The sequence below is a fragment of the Tympanuchus pallidicinctus genome, unplaced genomic scaffold (assembly GCF_026119805.1).
Source record: "Tympanuchus pallidicinctus isolate F22 unplaced genomic scaffold, pur_lepc_1.0 scaffold7, whole genome shotgun sequence".
Classification (NCBI taxonomy): Eukaryota; Metazoa; Chordata; class Aves; order Galliformes; family Phasianidae; genus Tympanuchus; species Tympanuchus pallidicinctus.
Genome location: NW_026294791.1, coordinates 21,056,049 through 21,076,638, shown reverse-complemented (window position 1 = coordinate 21,076,638; position 20,590 = coordinate 21,056,049). Strand labels below are relative to the sequence as shown.

Genomic DNA, 20,590 nt, shown 5'->3' with positions numbered 1-20,590 from the left:
CAGCCTTTCTGGAAAAGCCTTCCCCAGCACTTTAATAATTTATAGTGAGATTAAATTAAAAACTTATTTGTACTGAAACTCTCACAGCTCCATGCACCTAACAAGAATACATGCAGATGTTGTGAGGAGTGAGGAAACAGTGCTGTGCAAGAATATACAGTATGGCATCTAGGAAACGTCTTCCTTTTACAGTTAAAATGAAACAACAGTCGCACCGCAAATCAATCAATTCCTTTGTTTCATTCATTCTTTCGTATATTTCAAAGCAGATAATTTGTTTCTCTTCCTGAGTTTACCATTCAAAAGCCAGAAATGGCAATTTTTGCTGCAAATGTATCTTAGAGAGCATAATCCTCAGGCTAGCTGAATCTGTCTCACTCTAACACTGAGCCTAAAGCAAGCTGTGAGGTTGGTGATAATCACATTACTAAAGGGGCTGGAAAGTCAAGCTCATAAAAGAACCAACACTTAGGTCAAATAATGACCCAGAAGCTATTACAGGAAGGAGCAGTGGGAAGTTTCCACTTCTACCTTTGTAGTAATTGGTATGGCAAGTAGACAAATATCTCCATCAAAGGAGTATTTAAAGGGATATACAGAGTTTAAAGACAGATGCAATAACTACATGGCAATTGTAAATATGAAATGCTTACAAAAGAACAAACGCTTAGCTGAAATAAAATATAAGCTGACAACTGAATCAAAGCCTCTTAGATAAATTGGTAATTACCTTTTTTAAAAAATTTAAATTACTATTCAATAGCCAAATGCAAGAAACTTTTTTTCCTTGTTTCCCTTTTCCACTGAAGTATACCTTTTTAAAAAAGCATCCTTGCATCCTTCTTTTTCCCTTTTGTCTTTTCCCAGGACTGATCCTTTACTTGAAGTAATGAAAGCATGAAATTCACAGGGCAACAATGCTACAGTTACAGAGTAGTCCTCTACCCCTCTCCCTACACTTCTCTCCTCCCCTCAACAAGGATGAGGAAAAACTAAGCATGGCCTTGAATTATGCCTTTCTCTTTATCAGTCCCTGTTCTGAGATAGCGAACCAAAGCAGAAGTGATAACTGGAGGTGACATCACAACCCAAACCCCATGAACTGACATAAACACTTGGTATTCAGTTAACCTCAGAGATAAGGCACAACTCCCTTAACAGAAAGTTGCACTTAGCAAAGATCATTCTTCCAAAACGAGTGCTATATATATCAAGCTGTATTTCAGGAATATTGAAGTGCAACTCTCACAGCACAACAATCTGCTGCATAGAGCTCGCATACATGCCATTTGCTTACCTGTACTGTATAAGGCATTCCAACATTTTAAAGAAGAAACGTGTAAAAAATATTGAATGATTCTTAGCTATTCAACTGAATCCTCCAGGAGATCCTGAGAAGTGCTTTATTTGATTTTTAAATTCTACTGTTCTGTAAGGAAGGAAGCCTAGCATCACTCCTGTTCTGTTTATGAAAATGCTAAGCAGATTCTCTCTGAAACTCCTGATAAGCCAGCACTACTCACTTGTTTTATTATATCTCACTTCTGTAAGAAAAATTTTGCCTAGCCCTGTATTGAAAATGCTACACAATGTAGCAGCAATTTCATTTAAATTCAACTTACATAATATTAGAAGACTGGAAAAAATAACCAGAATGAAGTCGTTTGGAATCTGAAAGTGGAAATAAGGTGGTGTACATGAACGCAGTGTAATTCTGGTACTATTTCTCCTGTTGTCACATCACAGGAACAGAGGCCAGCTGAGATGTTGAGCTGAACAACAATATGCCTTAAAAAGATCCAAATGTAGGCTGAGAGTACAACTGCAAATCCTGTGAGGCACATTGACACATGCCCACCTGCAGGACCCTCTTCCACAGGCACAGAGCTGCCATCATGATTCCTATTTTCTCACTGCTGGAGCAGTAAGAGGGGTTTGGCTGAAGCATCGTTACAGTTGAGGGTATTTTTTTATGGCATATTTTTTTCTTTCATTTTTCATACCAAGATGTGTCCCAAACTGGCAAAAAAATAATAAAACAAATCAATTACATGTTTCCTTTTACTGCATTGCCTGAACTTGTACCAAGTCAGGTTCTTTGAAGAGGCTTTCCCTTGAAATTCTTGATGCCCACTAGGGTCACCTTATTACTCTACTGCAATGCTCAATTCTTCCCATGACCAGTTCCACAGGAAATAATAGAAAGAATATGGAAATGTCATAAGATAGAGTAAAATCTTTGGTGCCTAAAAGATATATCACAGTACGTTAATTTAAAGACTGAATATATTCATTCACTACTCATTTTACAGGTTTTACAGTTGTTCATTTGGCTTCTGATTATATGACCTCATGTTTCTTTCATTCCCTAATTAATAGTCTTAATTATTTCCACATTCTGCAAATTATCATTAATGTAGTATTTTATACATAGCATATACTGTATATATTTGTTTATGGATTATGTATACTGTATATAGCATGTGTACTATATATTTAGATATATACAATATTAAGAATCACAGTGAATATAATATATAAATTTATTTATGTATATATGTGTTAATCAATTGCTAATATCTAGAATTGTAAAAACTCTCAGCCTTTCATGATGGTTCTTAATCCTCTGTTGAGTTTGCTTTAGACTCAGAAGTTAAAGGCTTTTAATCCACTATTTACAGTCCAACATTTCTCACTCGTTATACACACACATTTACTGGAAATCAGCATCCACATGTCTTGGAAAATACAAATTTTTAATACTATACCCAAACTTGTGTGTATATGTTGAAAATAATTGTTCGCTTATTGAGTAGTAGAATTAGTAGCATTTAGAAATAGAACTTTGGTCTCCTACCATAGAAACAACATAAAACAACGTGTTTTATGGATACTTTTGAAAAATATAAGGTATTTTTAAGGACTGATCTTAACAAGCCAAATAATTTGTGTAGCAAATAAAACCAATGACAAAAGTAGCTTGTAAAGCAACAGTCTCATAGTAACGCAAAGTTAATATTTGGTATATATTCAAAATATAGGGGATTCTAAAGCCTCATTAGATTCTGAAAAATATTAGAACAAAATTAACACCTGAATATTTATATCTAGTTTCAAAATGAAATGCAACATGCTTTTATTAAGCAGTCTACACAGGTAAAAGGAAAGAAAAAAAAACATCTAATGTGGCAGTAGTCTAAATCCTTTATTAATAATAAAATGCTATTTTGAGTTGTATGCTATTATAAGTCTGAAGAGCTGCTCCAAATCAGAGCTATTACAGTATGCACTCCCAAGCCATTCTAAGAAAGATGAATCTACCTATTACCAGGTTAGGATAGCAGCTATTATTATGGCCCCTTGATTTCTTTCAAGTAGCTCCAATGGAATAAGCCACAAGTGAATAATAAAGATCTTATAATAGCCCTTAAGAATTCTTTTTAGGCTAGAAGGCACAGAAATGAGCTCAGGAGAGTTAAAGAACTCTCATCTACTGATAAGGAAAATAATTAACCTGACTTAATGTATCTGAGTAGGTCTTATATAAATCAGACTTTTGTACTTCAAGAGCCAGACTAAAACCATATATCAGAAAAGTATGTAGATATTGTCTTATGAGTACACATGGAACATATCTAAAACCACAAAGGTCTGTAGGTCATTTTGTGAAATGCTCAATATATTCTACTGAAAAGGAGACGTGTGAAGTACTTACAGTGCTTAGTTTGCTCGAGGTAATAATGATTCTTCTCTCATGCAACATACTGGCATAAAGTTGCAGCATGTTGTTCACATCCACAGCAACAAAATACTCAGTGAGGTTTCTCTGTTTAAATAAATAAGATGTTAACAATATAGTGCCAATGGTAGCTAAGAAAAACATTAATACACTGTATACCAGAAAATTTGACCAATTAATTGGTAGAAAAAAAATATTAAGGAAATCTACATTAAAATGCATATGCTCTAAAAATAGTAAATAGAATTTTAAAGCTAGTGATGATCTAGCTTTGGAACAAGCTATTACTTTGATGATTTGAAGATTATTTGGTAATGCTTCTGAAATTAGAGTTGTCCACTTTCTGAATCTAAATAACCGAATATATAGCACATCAATAGCAATGTATGCTAGCAACTGTAACTTCCAGCCAGGAACGGATCTCCCAGCACCACAATAACTGCTCTGCCATAGTTATGACAATAAAACCACAATATTTTGCCAGTCTCTCCCAAGGTGAGCACATGTTATTCTACTTCAAGGAAAACAAACCAGCTTGTTGGGAAGAAAAACGCGCAAAAAACAGCCAGCTGTAGTAGAAGGTTGTGAGCGTACCTCTATGGAATTTAACAAGAAATAAAGCCACCAGTACATTTTATTCATAGGTCAGATAATATAAAAGTGGGGGAACTGGAAAAAAAAAAAAAAAGGGGGGGTGTGTCAGGTGGGTGGGTCTCTGTGTTCCAGATGAACTTAATATTTCTGTGTGGCACAGAACCAGAGAAATACAGGTTCTGAATTAGTCTGAAGACCACCCGCAAAAACGCATAGAAAAACAGCAAACATAACTATTGGGGGATATGTACAAAAATATACCAATTCACCTCACAACATACAAAATATACATCTGACTTCCTAATTTCGCATGTCCATTACCACACCTGCAACCAGAACCTCCATTGACCTGTCAGAAACAGCATACCCCTGAATGCTAACACAGGAGCCCACCATTGGCATCTACCAGCCCAAGGACAGGAGCTGGAGCAGTGAAACTCAGCTTACACTAGCTGTGGGGTCAGCAGAGACAGCAAGGGCTTTTATCCCAGAAAGACAGTGAGGGCATGACAGAAGAATGAAGGCCTGAGGGCAGCACATGCTCCTGAGGCTCAGAACTGTGACACAGCCGCCACCAACAATGCAGGGAATGCTGTGTGATCCAGAGCCACTGCTGAGCAGCTGCTGCTCCAGTTCCTTGTAGGCCATAACGAGGGAAACCTAACCTGAGAGAAAACCTGGATGGTGACCAGGAGATTCAATTCCTTTTCAGATACATTTCAATATTAAATGAGAATTTCTTAGAAGAAATGGCAGACGATCCAATGAATTAAACAGTTTTATGTAAACTCGTAAATGTATTATTAATTCAAAGACACAGAGCATGGAGTTACTCTGGGTCCATCCTGCATAGGTATTTGGAAGCTGAATTGAGAGTGTTAAGGGCCACAAATGCAGCATTTAGAAAGATTCTGGTCCTCCAAGCATCCCTTTAATGGGCTGTCAGAAGCTGATGTGCAAAGGTAATTTAAGTCCCCCTTATCTAGGGCAGCCTTTATATTTTAGTTGATAATGACATGCTGATTCTGTTCTGCACATGCCATGGTAAATAAGTTGGCCATCTTGTATAGAACAACATTTCTCTGAGAGTCAGTCACAGTTATGTCTGCATTAGAGCTGAAAAGATATTGCTCCAGAAGTTTGTGAAACTTACAGCAAAGAACAAGGTAGAGTCACTGTATTATTGATTTACTGTATCTATCTCACCTCTTAACTCCTACATGTTCTACCCTCTGCCATTTTGAGGATACTGGAAGAGCGGGTATTTCATAAACAGAGTTAAAAAAACATTAATAGTATAGAAAGGCACTTTGACAATTACTTTACAGCTTTCCCCAGAATCAGCAGAGCACATCCACAGCAATACCACTGCAAGAACCTCACTCACCCAGAAACTCTAAATGAAACCTCCCCATTTTCTTCAAGTTGAACATACTAAATATCTCCCAACCTCCAAAGCTATGCTTTAGTAGGAGACCAAAGAATATGTTAAAACAGAAGATTTCTTACAAACAGTGGAATTCAATCTGAAGAGAGAAATATGAAAATAAACATCTAAAAACTAATCCTTGTCCTGACTAAAAGAGCCACTCCCCACCCTGGGCCCTTTCATCTCAATGCAGCAACTTCCTACAGACTTCTGAGTTACCCCAAGACTCCAGCATCCCCCCTGGGTCCCCTGCCACCAGCTTAGGACTGGGCTAAGCCCTGCTAGGAATAACCTCCCACTACCTGCAGGTTTGAACTTCTCAGCCTATGCTTGTACGGCCCCATTGCCTTTCAGCTCCAACCTTTCCTGCATCCCAGGGACAATGTCTATACTGCAGTTTACCCACCACAGTCACCAAAACATCTAACTTTCAGAAGAAAGTCACCATGTGAAAGTGTAAAAATGCAAACCTATAAAGTCTTGTTGAATTCCCAATTTAATGCAGAACTAGAAAGCAGAAAGTTAGGTAGCCAATTAAATACCTTCTATCTAAACACATCATCAAGGACGTGATCTGACATTCTGCATTTGTACTGCAGCACTACCAAGAAATCAGCTTCTACAGAACAAAAGCCTTCATTAAAAAATAACAGTAATTATTTCTGGTTATCATCCATATATGAGCAGGTACAGTATGTTTTTCCAAAAGCCTGAAACAATGCCTTCTTAAACAAAAATTAACTGCCTATCTTGATAGCTAAATTTGCAGCTTAGCAAAGCAGCGTTTAAAGGGCAGATATTCAAACAACACTAGCTATGTAAGTAGAATGTTTTGCATATATAACCCCTATAAATGCAAACAAAGTAATTATGAAAAAAAGGCAGACAGTAATGCTCAAAAAATGTACAACGCTTTAACAATGCATGCAAGAGTAACTTTACTAGCTAAAGGTTATAATAATAGACATCAATCATATTCTAAAAACAGTCACAGAAAAATCCACCTATTGATAAAAGCAGAGTACAGCCCTATTGAAAGAATGAGGCTTATACTTCCAAATTTCTTAAAAAGAAACTGCATACTTACACTTTCAGGGATTGTTGGCAATCCAGTTATATCAGGAGTAATGAAATACAAGTGCTAATCAATGGGAAAAAAAATGAATAATTTATATACACAGCAATCAAAATTATTTTTAAAATATCTCACATTTAGGATTTCCAACCCCATCTTTGTTTAAGCAAATAGCCAGGTTGCCAGTAGGATTCTTACTATTACCAGACAAATAACTAAGCAAATCACATCTTGAAATCACAATTTCTGGCTTAATACAGCACACAAACCAAGTGAACAAAACACTGTGGTGCTGTTAGAATGAAATTAAGCCAGTTTTAAATGTCTCATGTCAGAGTAGCTTCAGCACTGGTTTTAAAAATTTCAAGCACAAAAATAAATGTTAAAGAACAAAATGTAAATTTACAACGAGTAAGGAAAAATCATTTACATGACAATTAATGAGAACGGTAATATTATTGCTTAATATGCAGGCTTGTCTCTTTCCAAACATCTTCAAATCCAAAATGTGCTAATAGAAATCCAAGGTCTGACAGCTCGACATTCCACAATCATTTATGAAAAACATCCACAATTTTATAATCTTATGTTTGAGGCCAGTTAGAATGTTAACATAAAATGCACTAAACTGAAAACAGATGTAGTTTAAATTGTTCTCCTTAATCCAGTGCTTTTAGTAGTCAAATACAGATTTAACTCCATAATTTTAAGATATTTTTCATAATTAGTCTAAGACTTGAAGGACAAAAAACCTTGAAGTAGATATTAAGTAAATGCAATAACCATTGAATTTCTAGCTTTTGCTATTTTAAGGCTTTTTTAAATTTTCTTAAGATCTCTGCTTTTATACTGCAGATTTTTTTATCATTATTAGCAACACAAAAACAGTTTAAGTCAAACTTGAAAGATACAACAGAACAAAAAAATAAGTCTAAGATAGTGTCTGGTGTTCAAGCAAAAAAATATATTAATACAATATACTCTGTGTAGGAGGATCTTATTAAACCATTTTGATACTGGTTTTTCTATTGAATAGAAAATTTTCTCCACATATTAGATCAATTGTCAATAGCTCAAGAACAAAAAAACCAAAAACCATCACTAACTTAAAAAAAAAAAAAAAGCATCACTGCATTTGCACGAGACATTCCAGGATTTTATTTTATTTTTTTTAAACATCAACAGGAAAAAAAAAGTCAAGTCTTTTCTGTAGTCAGGAATAGGAAAATACTCAGATTAATGCAGTACATTCTTAAAGAGTACATTCTTAGATGAGAAAATTGTTTTCTATATTTAATAAGAGTGCAGAAAATTCAACGACACATTTTCTGATTAATGGATTTAATAACTTGGACTAGTAATTATTCATAATTAAGAAGTTAGTAATACTTCACTCACTGAACAAAAAAGGAAGTTAGAGCTATGAGAAGCAAAGATGCATTACTGAAGCCATTAAGAACCATAAAGCAGCAAAAATAACATGGTATGGAGTCCTCGCATATCTTTTAGAACTCCCTTAGGAGGGTGCGTATGACCATGAAAAACATACTAAATTAATAGTTGCTGTCTTGTATAAAGTCTTCTGTAAAAAAGGAAAACTAGAAAATGCAAATTTCATTAAGTTTAAGTGTTTGATTTTGGTTATACTCTGAAATTAGATTGGTTTAAACAGAAGGTTAATAATGCTCTTTTAGGCTATAGACTAGAGCAGAATTTCCAAAAGGTTAGTATAAATAAGCCTGAAATCAGAAAACATATCCTATAGCAAGTAATCACTACTTTAATTACAATAGGTTTTAGATAGTGCCTTTTAAACTCACCGACACAAGGCAAGGCTCTTTTTTCAAAACTTGCTTACTCGCAAAAATCATCTCTTGGTTCTTATGCAATATGAGAGAAAGATTGAATTGATTTTTTTAGCTTTTCAATAGAGCAAAGATGATTCCAATGCTTCCCATGTCTAAAATGTGTTCTGAGAATATGCTTTATTTTGTATGTTTCACCCCCATCTAAATTCATGCTTAGCTAACTTTTCCAACAAAAGAAAAAGCACTCTTGTTGGCCCTCCATGGGTAAAATGGAAGAGACAGGAAGTTTCATAGAATCAAAGATTGCTTGTAACAAGACAGAGGTGCAAGGAAAGAACATGGTTCTTAAATAGATCAAGGCATTTTAGTGTCCTACTTACTGAAATTTACTGTGAAAAACCATGTATCTGGATACTGGCATATTTTATGCATTATTATGTACACATAATTTTAAGTACCATCATGGTCTGCCATTTAAGCCCCAGTTCAATGTCTAGGAGCCTTACTCTGCATATCTGAGTATTTGGGGAGATGAATCTTTTTAATTCTGCTTCATGAAATTTGATCTAGACTCATCCTGGCACCATGAAAGACAACCTCATGCTGTTATTCCTACAATTATTTTTCAGACTATAGCTTCTTTTAAGTCTATGACCGCTGACTGTTCCACTCTTGCCTATTTACAATACACAAGAAGACAGAAAGAGACACTGATATAAAGATTGACACACAAAGTTAGAGTTGAAAGTGGCCACAAACATTTCCCTACTCCCTGCAGCACTGAGCTTATGAAAATAGATGCCTGAAGATCCAAAACACATTTTGATTCAAGGGAACCTATTCCATCCTGCTTTTCCCTGCCTGAACCCACAGTACTTGCTCATCTGTGCCTGCAGCCAAGCGTTTGGCAACCAGCCCACATTTGGATTATCATTGTTCAGCTAAAAAGATAACAAAACTCTTTCATGGAACAAACTACTGGGAACAAGAGACAGCTGAGAAAAAATAAATTCAAACGTCAACTAATATTGAAATAAAACCAGCAAGCATCAACTTAATTGCAAGCAATTTGTCATCCCAATGTTGCTGGTTGTATCCTCCACTCCAAAGTTCACCACAACATTCATTTGAGATAGGAAAGCTCTGTACAAGATGAAACACAGCACTGACAGCAAAGCTTTCCAGGAAACAAAAGGGAAAAAATCTTAAAAATTTATGTCCTACTGAAACACAGGAGGATTTTTAAAGGATGTTACTAAGTGTTTTACGATTTCTAAATTAGAACTGCTTATAACACTGCAGTTAGCAACAGTAAAATATTATTCCATATACCAGAGGGTACTACTGTAGGTTCATATAATATAATATTATGTCATTCTGAACAAATGATTTTAATTTCTGTTACATACTGAAAAATAACATTTGTTATAAGGACAAAACAAATATACGTATGCACATACATACACAAATACACTGAAAAAAATCAAACTGTAGCCTCAAAAAACAGCTGTACGTTCTGGTGAGAAACACCATGCAAGACTGCAAGGCCTTCAAGACACAGTGGATTATTATTGTTTGAAGAATGAAAATACTAGGACTCTATAGACAATTGAAAAAAATGTAAAATTATCTGCAAGAAAGAGCAAGAAACACAAAGTAGTAGTTCTAGCAGTACTAGATCCCACAATCCACCTCAGTTTCCTTTTTCATTCACAGAGAAAAATCCAATTTGTTTCTTTTTGACTGACTTTAAGAGAACAACTCCAGATAGAGAGAAACTATTCTGCGCAGAAAAAAAAATATCAAAGCTTAAAAAGATTATCCAAGCCAGTTAATGATGGAAAGCCATCTAAGATTAAAGTTTACAAAAGGATTGTTTTAACCATAATTAGGCATTTTGGATTAGGCAATAGAATTAGGAATAATGCAGAGAATACTTACCACACTTAAACTGACCAAAGCATTTGCCTTTGGCACAGGTTGGCTATACAAAGATTTTAACAAATCCTTTGAGTCATTTTCCTAAAGGGAATATTTTTTAAAAGTAATTAATCATTACATAAAAGAATTATTACAATTTACTACATGTCAAACAACTTATATCATACACATATTTAGTGAGAAAGACAACTGCAATTTCCCATGAAGTAATTAAATATAATTTAAATATGAGTCAAGCCAACTTCATTTATGTTAGAAAAATCCTTATATTTTTCCTCATATACTCCACAAATTAGTTATTTTTTAGTTATTATTTGCAACTGAAAATAGCATTAAAATGGATATTTAGTCTTCCTAAAAGAGTTAGCCATGGTATTCATCTAACAAAAAAACCTTGTTAAATGTGCAGCTATGCTTGAATTGTACACTCTTGGTCACACAGTGCCTGGGAAAGCATGACAGCCTCTTCAGTTGCATATACGGTATGAAGCAGTACAATGAAGCACATACTTCCACACACTGCTAAAACTTTCTGATCATCAATACTGAGATTCTCAGTATACAGCACAACAAGCCTAATCTAGCAACTTAAAGCAATTGTACAATGCCAAAACCACTGAACAGTGGAGCAGAAGCAGAGGAGAAAATGATTCCCATTTTCCTATTGAGGTCAAATACCTCCTTAATAACCATTTTACTGCTATAGTGAAATAAGAGACAAATACAAAGCTCAGTTTAAAGATTCAAACTACTGGTGATGAAACTACACATACAGAATACATTTAACTAATCCAACATCTAGAATAATGTTTCTATTTATTACATGAAGTCCATTTACTGTAGTGCATAATAACTGCTTAATAAATAGTTCATCTGTTTTTTCAACATCAGCTTTTCCAATCAGCATATGGCCATCCATTGATGTCTTTCCTTTTTTAAATTTCCATCTAGTAGTCTAATGCAGTTAAATCAGAAAGACATGGCTACAGTGTTCTCCATAAAAACAGATGCCACTACTTCCTTCCCTGTATAATCCTGGAATACGTTTAATTGCTCATGAATATGCAAACTAAACTATCATGATTCTTCACCAAATGTTGCAAGCAATTTTGTCTTGCTAGTTGAGATGACAGAATTACGAGAGGTAGTTTTTAGTTAATGTGAAGGGTGAAACAGTACATCATATTTTATGCAGTTCTGAAAAAAAAGTGTTTGTAACTGATAATCAGATAGTTCCAGAAATCTACAGTTTACAATCAATGCATCATAGAGTTCTCCAGTGATGTAACACTTTGCTCACACTTCACCCAGGACTTGTTTATACCAAGACTGACACTTCAGAAAGGTAGATTCTCAGCAGCTTTCTAAGATTCATGTGATATTCAAGTGATAGTTGTGGCCCGACATTCACATTGATTGAACTCCAGTATAACAAGTTTAATGACTTTTACTTGCACTAAGTTTTACTTAAAATTAAACAGTGAAGAATCACTTTATGGCACTTGAAGTAGTGACCATTATTTGGTACTGTTACTGCTGCAAAATCTTTCACACAAAGAAGTAGACTATGTAAAATGTAAAATTACCTGCTCTTTAGCCAAATAATCTGCCAGAGTATTTAAAAGCTTATAGTATACTTCAAACCAGGGTAGGTAACTAAAAAGGGAGAGGAAAGAAAGAAACATTAAGATATCAGTGTACTTTTCCACTGTTTATGAAACCTACCATAAAATGACTAGTACATTTTTGCATTTTTACATGTAAATAAAATGCTTATAAACCTGTTTCTCACAAACTTCAGCTTAATGGTACATCACTGATAGGTTGTAGCAAAGCTCTACTCCTTTACAATCTATCTACTAACCAAACCTATTTGGTAAGACTTGGGTTTTGCTTTATTATAAAGCTGACACCTCAGTACTTCAGATCTATTATGTATACCAATTCACTTTACACAGTAAGGTGGAAATCTACTTTAAGTCCCATGTGCATGTAGATTAGCTTATAATATTCTTGCTTCTCATTACGCTAAATGCATCCCCCCCACCCAAAAAAAAAAAAAAAATCTCTTTAAGCACTGTCAAACAGCTTTAAATCACAGTCCCATTGTCTATTAAAGCTTTCAGTAGTTGTGTTGGTAATTTTACTTGCTATTTTGACATTCTACACTCTGCTGTGCCTGGGCAGACTGCCACAAACCATCTACCTAGGCAGAGCCAGTACCCCATATCAGGCAATTCGTGCATCGCTACAGAATAGCACAGATGCCACATATATACAAGAATATATGAAGTCTTCCCTCTATGAAGCCACTTCTATACATAGTAGCAATTTCTATAAACAGCTGAGCATTTACTGATACTGCAAGCACAATAATACCACTATTTCAAAGGCTCCTACCAGAAGTCTGCAACCCATATTTGTGCAATATTTGATTAGTTAAATAGAATCCAAGATAAATGTGACATAACTGAAGGGTATGAGAAGAGAAGCTCAGTATCATTATTGCCTTTTTTTTCTGTCATCTATTTACAGATTATTTACCTTTAACTGTGACATCAGAGCTTCCCATAGTCTCTACTTAAGCTTATGATACAGATGCAATATGTAGTTCACCAGACAAGTATAAATTATTCCTTACTTACAAATTAGATACCTTCTAGTTTCTTTCTTAGAGTTTTTTCCACAAATAAAAAACACATTACTAAAACAAAAAGCATGATTAATATGGCTTGTTCATATTTTCATGTGGGACAGGAGAGGAAGTAAAGACTGAAAGATTTTTATTTCATTTTATCCCTAAGCTTTCCCTAACACAGAAGTGGAATCCACCAGGGGAAATCTTGGATGTTTCAGAAGCCAAGGCTACTTTTGTCCAGTGAGCAGAGCAAGGTGTTACACTTCCTTTGCAATAGCTCCATTCTCAGTAAGCAGCTGGTAAGGCTTTAGAAATAGACTCCAGTTCTTAGAGTGAAGAACAAGCGGACAGCCACACCTCCATACTACCACTCACTGCTTCTGGGCCTGAACATTGCGCATCCTTGTTGCAGTAGCTCCTAAGCCTACTGGTTTCGGAATTTTATTCCATTTGGAACTCCTGACCTATGACCTTCTGAAATCACATTTCCCTCATCCTGGACATGAAAACAAAACTGCTGGGCACAACCGCCAGGGTCCCCGCAGACATCGCAGCTAGCAAACTGCTCTGCCAGCCCCCAGCTGCAGCAGAGATCAGAGCGTGGCTCAACCACTTCATCCAAGTCAAACTACAAGGTGCAAACTGCAAAAAAAAAACACCTTTATAAGCATAGATACAGGAATAGTTTACATCATTTAAACCCTTCCAGTGTTTTGCCATCACCTGAGCAGTAGCAGGCTATATCATCCAAGCATATCATTTTTTTTGTTATTGTAGAATATTCTAAAATCTTATCTGATTGTTTGTTTTTCATAACGAACATTTATGATCAGCGTGCTTTAAATGTTAATATTTTATTGAAGTAGGAACAATATTTCTGTCATGTATCTATGATATCTGCTCCCCTCTTATTGCAAAAACTAAAATTTAGTTTTTGAATAGATACATGAGGCCAATTTCATTACTTGAAATTAATGAACTCGAGCACAAAACCGGGGAAGGGTAAGGCATGCTGACCCAAGTACTCTTACATGAGCTTGCTCTCTTAGCAAGATGAGGGAGATGATACACATTCAGATCTACACATAATCACAGACACATACACTGTAAAAAAAACCAGACTGTTTGCACATAGTTTAAAAATACCAACTTCCTTCTGAGGTGAAAAACTAGATAAAGAATTGCTTTAAACATTTAAGTACCGTAGATACTATGTTAATATAATCTCAGCATGCTACTTAAACTTGAAAATTTAAGACAAATCAAAACATCTACAGCATGAAAGCGAAGACCATCAAGATCTGATTTCATCAAATAAAAAGAACATAGATTCTCAAATGAGATTACTGCTTTCTCATTGCTCTTTAATTGTACACATTGCCTTCACAGACAGCACGTTACAACTAATACTCCTTTGAGAAACAAATGTACAAGACAAACGTATGAAAACCTCCAACTCCTATGAAGTTGCCTTCACACAACAAAGAAGAATATCAAAATACACACGACTGTTTTAAAAGATAACTATTTCCTGTTTTAGAATACAGTGGTCTTTAAGAGTACAGCCACTGCCTGTCATGAAAACACAAGCATGAGATATTTCATGGCTAATTAGAAACATACTTAGCATTTTCTTTTAATCCAAATGAGCCACAAGACAGGAGCTCAGACTTTACCCAAAGTCGTGCATAACCCTTGTTGCAGTAAGTAGACTTCCACCTCACTTGTGCTTCTGCTATAACTCTGATAAAACTTTTACATTCATGAGTCAAAGGTTAAATAAAGGAAAGGAAATGTTTTCTGTCAAATAGTCAGGTAACCACTAACAGTCTTGAACTATCAGCAGGAATCTAACTTCTAGTAATCAAATAAAACTAAGGAAACTGCCTTTCCGTAGCTAAATGTCTAATGTCTAGGGGCTACTTTTCTGTCTGGAAAATTGACACAAAATGTGTAAAATTGAAACATTCTGCTTCTAAGGGATTTGCCTAAAGGAAGAGAGAGAAAGCTTCAAGAATGGCCTGAACTGAAGAACTACAAAGAGTTACCACATAAACCTGTCTTCTTTATTATAGCATTTCATTTGGAAACATAGGTGACAATTTTACAGTCGTAAAAATTAATGAAATCTAAGACTGAAAATTTTAATGATGCATTTTGCATTTCTCTAGGTACATAAGGTCAACTCCACATTCAACAGTTTCAAGATTTTTAATAAAGAAAAGTTACATAAATTACATATTAAAACCATTCAAGTAATTCAAAATCAGTTCACTGTAAAGTCAAAGCATTATTCCTACTACAAACAGCAGAGATATAAATAGCAGATACTTAATTATTTTGGGTATTGTTTCTATATAAAACTTCTATTGCGCCACTTCAATTCTGAGCTGCCAAAATTAACATATGGAAAACTGAACAAGAAGAAAACATCCAGTACGGTATATAAGAACAAAAATACATTACAATACTCCTGTTGTGGTACCCAAGTTCTTAGGGGCTACATGAGCTCAATGGTTTGTGGAGAAGGAAGTGGCACAGCAGGACTCACACCCAGAGCTTCACACAAAGTAGCCTCGTCATTTAAAAACAGAGGAAACCAAACAAGTCAAAAGAGTTGCAAAGGAATCCCTCTACATTTCTGAAGAACGATCCAAGATTTGTTCTCTCACCTTACTACGATTTTGCACTCATTTGCACATTGAATTTGGCAAATACAGACAAATTCTGCTTGACTGTTTTTGACCATACCGTAGCACTAGTAATTTCTTCAGATGAAAATGCCTGGGATAACCACATTAGGTGTAGTTGTTTCACTGTATTAGCACTTACTCTGACCTCAGAGAGAATTCTGTTCACATTCTGTGTATATCAAGTGTACAAAACCATGAAGCATCTACAGTATTCCTGTATCTACAACCCAAGTAAATGTCCCGCTTAAAATTCTCCAGTTTAATGTAGCACTACATGGCAGAAAATTCAAAAATTATTTCCTTTAATTAGCATTTCAAATAAGAAGGAAAGAAAATGAATTATAGAGAGATAAGCTACAAGACCTAATTTCATGAGCAGCTTTATATTGATTGCATACAGTTTCAGGACAAGTAGCCTTTTCTTCACTTTGCAGTTGAAAACCCTATACTTCGCCAGCCTGGCAAAGGTTAACACATGAACTGATACCACCCACAAAAGATATTCACAAGAGACTTGCTGTATTCTGTTCTCTACTCATCAGACTACCCAAATTTTTATAGAATTTCTTTCTCATCACTATGATTAGCTTGTTCCTGCCATTCCTTTAAGATATTTTTACTTGGATTTTAGTTTCCTACTACTATCAGTGAAGTTTTTTTAAACTCAACTGCCTCTAGTCTGTGTTAAAGCCTCAGCCAGCAGTTTAAACATAGTCCTCTTCTTAGTGGAGATACACAATAAGTACATATGTAGATGGGTGATAGTTAGATATGGCATTTTTGTACACCCACATTTGTGTGTTTATATAAACTTCAATATTACTAGACGTGTGACAGACATATGTAGTTTGAACTGTTCTTACAGAAGTGTCTTTGTGTATATACACACTGAATGTACATTAATGAGACTTTGAAATATGGAAGAAGCAACTGTGCACACGTGTACAAAATCTTTACATATTAAGACAGCAACCCTTCATTTAAAGGTCTTTCATATTGGTTAATTGAAGATAAATATGAACAAGGCAGAGACAGAATAAATGCCAATAGGAGTACGCTAGTGGGTCTTCTTTCACTCGGTCATTCCTAACGAATCTTGGAGAAACCAGACCAGATATGAAGACACTCCAATGAAAACATTAATTCATTCTTTCTGTCCAAGAAACACTATTTCAAATTAACATATAAACTGGAGAGAAAAGGGCTACCAATCTAGAAGTACAATTCCATGAAGCTAATGCTGTTATGCACTCAGTGTTGCATTGTAAATTTGAAATTGTCACAATAAAAGCAATAAAGGCAATGTTTTGATTAAGATTCAGTGAAAAATTATAGCTTGCCACTTTTCATTTTCCTACTTATTCCTGTCAAGTAACAGACCACTGGCTAATCTCTGATGTATGTCTCTGAGGAAACGTTAAAAGAAATACCTTAGTTTACACCAGCTGAGAACATGCACCTTTTTCTTTGCAGTACTATAGACAGTAATTAAATATGCACACTTGAGCCCCATCCCTGGATGCACTCAAGGCCTGGCTGGACATGGCTCTGGGCATCACAGTGTAGTGGTTGGCAATCATGCCCGTGGGCAGGAGGGTTGAAACTATATGATTGTTGTGATACTGTTCAATGCAGGCCATTCTGTGATTGGTACTGCAGCATTAGAATCTAGACAGGCAAGGTTAGGAGTAAGAATCAAATTTTGTTTCTAGCTTGATGAAGGAAGAAAAATTTAACTCAAAAAAAAAAAAAAAAAAAAAAAGCTAGAAGCATATGCATACATTCTCTACAGTGCTTAACAAGACACATCAACAAAAAATGCCGCAACAAAAAGGGTTAAGTATTTTATCCTCCAAATGCCTGAACTAAATCATTATGCAGCATTATTACAGAAGTATTGTTGGAAATTAATTGGCTCCATGTGATCCCTCCCAAAATTTTTCCTTTACCCCAGAAGAACCACTGCACAAGCACTCCAAACAATAGATTGGAATCAGTTTAAAACTCTGGATGTCAGAAGGGTTCCAGAAAAGATGCCCCCATTTCCTCCATAGGTACTGCATGCTGACAGATTATTACTTGAATACTTGAAGGCAATTTTGCTTTAAAATAAAGCACAATACAAAAAGACTTTAGCTTACCTTTCCCTCCCCCTCCTCCCCCCCCCCCCCCCCCCCCTTCATCACTGAACCTATTACTTTACAGAAAAATAAAGAATAACCAGAAAGAAAAAAAAAATATTTAAATTAGGTCAATTTCCTAATTCTCAGTGTCAATTTTGTACCACAGTGCCATGCTGTACATTGATGATTCATCTCATTCTGGAGTTTCTTACATGTAAAAGGTGGAAGACACCTGAAAATTGCTTCCAAGTACAGGAATATAGAATTGTGTATTTCATCATGAAACTAACTGGATACTTGCCAAAGGCTCCATTAAAAATTAAAAATATCCACATAATGCTCAAAGCCTGCAAAGCTAGAGTGTAAAATTCCTGTGTTATACAAATTGAAACCATCGTATGGAACTTGGGACCACTTTTCATCTGAAATCAATGTAACATCATTGAAAAGAAACAGTGTACTGATAATAGTAAATATTATTAATAACTGTTGAGAAGAAGTATTAACAGATTTGAAGAGATATTACATTTGTCCTATATTCACTTCTCTACTCCATTTTTCACATGCAGCTTACCTCAGAATACAGAGGCAGACTTTGCCTCCAGACGTCAAACGGCAAAATCCAAACCGTTGCTTACTTTCAATGTCGGTGAGCACAAAAGTGAAATGCTGTCCAACTTGGTTTTGGGACACCCTGAAAAATTAGATACGGATCATAAGAACACCAGATGATAGAAAACACTAGCAGTGTTTTCTAGTCTCTAGTCACTGCTCTCCAGCATTTTCATGCTTAAACCTCACTGCTCTTCCTCTCAGATTATCCTTTCCTTCCCTCCTTCATCCCACCTCTTCTGCAGGCACCGAAGAGCCCCATTCCCTCATTCATCCATGACTCCTGCTGCCATCTTTGCACCACCCAGACCTGGCCACCTCCGCTTCAGTGAGCCCACGCTTCAAGGGCTGTGTGTAGCTCAGACCCCCACAACACAGAACAGAAGGTGCAGGAGTTATGGAAGGTACAGAGTATGGAAAATAAGAACGAGAGAAAGCAACTGCTGAATTATAAAGACAGATTTAGAATGGTTGGGACTTCAGTTTGGGGAAAAAAAGAAAAAATAGAACATTACAAGATCACAGAGACAGGGGAAGAGAACTGTTCATAAAGCAAAGCACATTGCAAGCTTAAAACTGGCTTTTCAGTCTGGTCAAACTTGGGTCATTTTCATAGAAATCATGAAATGCATTCCATATAAGCACTTAAGAACACAAATTACATCTTAACCTTATTCACGGAAAAACATACTGCACTTTTTCAACAATTCCCAGAAAAAAAAATAAGCTTTAGGTAGACTCAGCATTTTCAATTGGGAGAGGTAATGCATAGCATAGTCAAAAGTAAAATACAGCTAAGTTTTAATGGGCACTGTAGAAGTTCTGGAAAGGTAACACAGCAGTTCTGACTATAATTCTACCATCTTATTTTCTCATTCTTACATCATCTTCAGCAGAATGCCTAAGCACCTGCTAGAGAGCAATATGGTTAACATATGTCACCTGTGGCTGAAAAAGAATTCCTTCAGAATCTAAGAACCATCTTTCATCTCCCACCAAGTGCACTTTTTTCCCCATTTATCCCCTGCAATATGTTTATTTTTAAAAAACTTCAGCAAAATAAAAAGCAAAAAGTTACCCATGGGAAGGAAAAAAAGGTAGGAGATCAAAGGTAATGGGTTTTTTACAATGGGACACATGCAAATGCTTAATTGATGATGAGAAGAGCTCAAAGATCGGCCAAGTGATGCCACTGCCCAGACTCTCCGAACTCCCACTTACTTCCATTTGGACACATCCCTTCCAACCACAGTGATTAGCCTGAAATAAAAGCCTGCCCTGAGCACAAATAACAGAACAATATATATCTAGTCCAATGTGATCATTAGAAATCCACCATCATTAACAGACTTTAAAGAATAAGTTTGATAATAAAGCTCAATTCATTACAAGTATTTTCCTCAAATATCTTCAGTCAACTGAACCAACCTAGTATGCTCTTTACTTTTAGTAAATGCTTGATGGCTCTCACTCTTAATTTTTTTTTCAGGTTCTTTAGGATAACTAGGATGCTGCCTGCGTATAACATATGACACAACAGCATCAGTGACATTGTCTCATTACTCCTATGCCAATAAAGCCATTTTCTATCCAAGTCTCTATTACTCTCAGGAATAAAGAGGCAAATCTCCACTGAAACCCTCAGGTCTGCGCACAGCCAAGTGTTGCAAAGTCCCTCAGCAACAGCACTGCCAGCACCCTGTGCTCCACCTAGGGTACAGTACCTCAGTCAAACATGTGATAAGCTATTTACAAAAGCTGTCTTAATAGATGCCCCACTATGCAGGCTTTGCTTTTTATGTACTGTGTACACACATGCCGTATGCCTCTGCTCCACTATTGCTTAAAAACAATTCCTTAGCCTAAAGAATCTAACACCAGTAAGCAGCCCTTCCTTTCATTTATCTCCTCCCTTCTCAACACTGGAAGATGACAAAG

At 35.8% G+C, this 20,590-nt stretch overlaps 1 protein-coding gene across 3 annotated transcripts in view; it reads right to left on the bottom strand.

Moving 5' to 3' along the window:
- The window catches only part of DENND1B (DENN domain containing 1B), a 144,808-nt gene that overhangs the window by 69,488 nt on the left and 54,730 nt on the right, over positions 1–20,590 (bottom strand). For 2 of the 3 annotated variants that reach the window (XM_052666935.1, XM_052666933.1), the window contains exons 5-10: positions 18,615–18,734; positions 12,173–12,242; positions 10,587–10,667; positions 8,658–8,717; positions 6,850–6,903; positions 3,716–3,826 (exon numbers count right to left, since the gene is read on the bottom strand). In XM_052666935.1, the coding sequence (XP_052522895.1) occupies positions 3,716–3,826; positions 6,850–6,903; positions 8,658–8,717; positions 10,587–10,667; positions 12,173–12,242; positions 18,615–18,734 (496 nt within the window). The remainder of the gene's footprint in view (positions 1–3,715; positions 3,827–6,849; positions 6,904–8,657; positions 8,718–10,586; positions 10,668–12,172; positions 12,243–18,614; positions 18,735–20,590) is intronic. The other variant, XM_052666934.1, reaches the window with a different exon arrangement.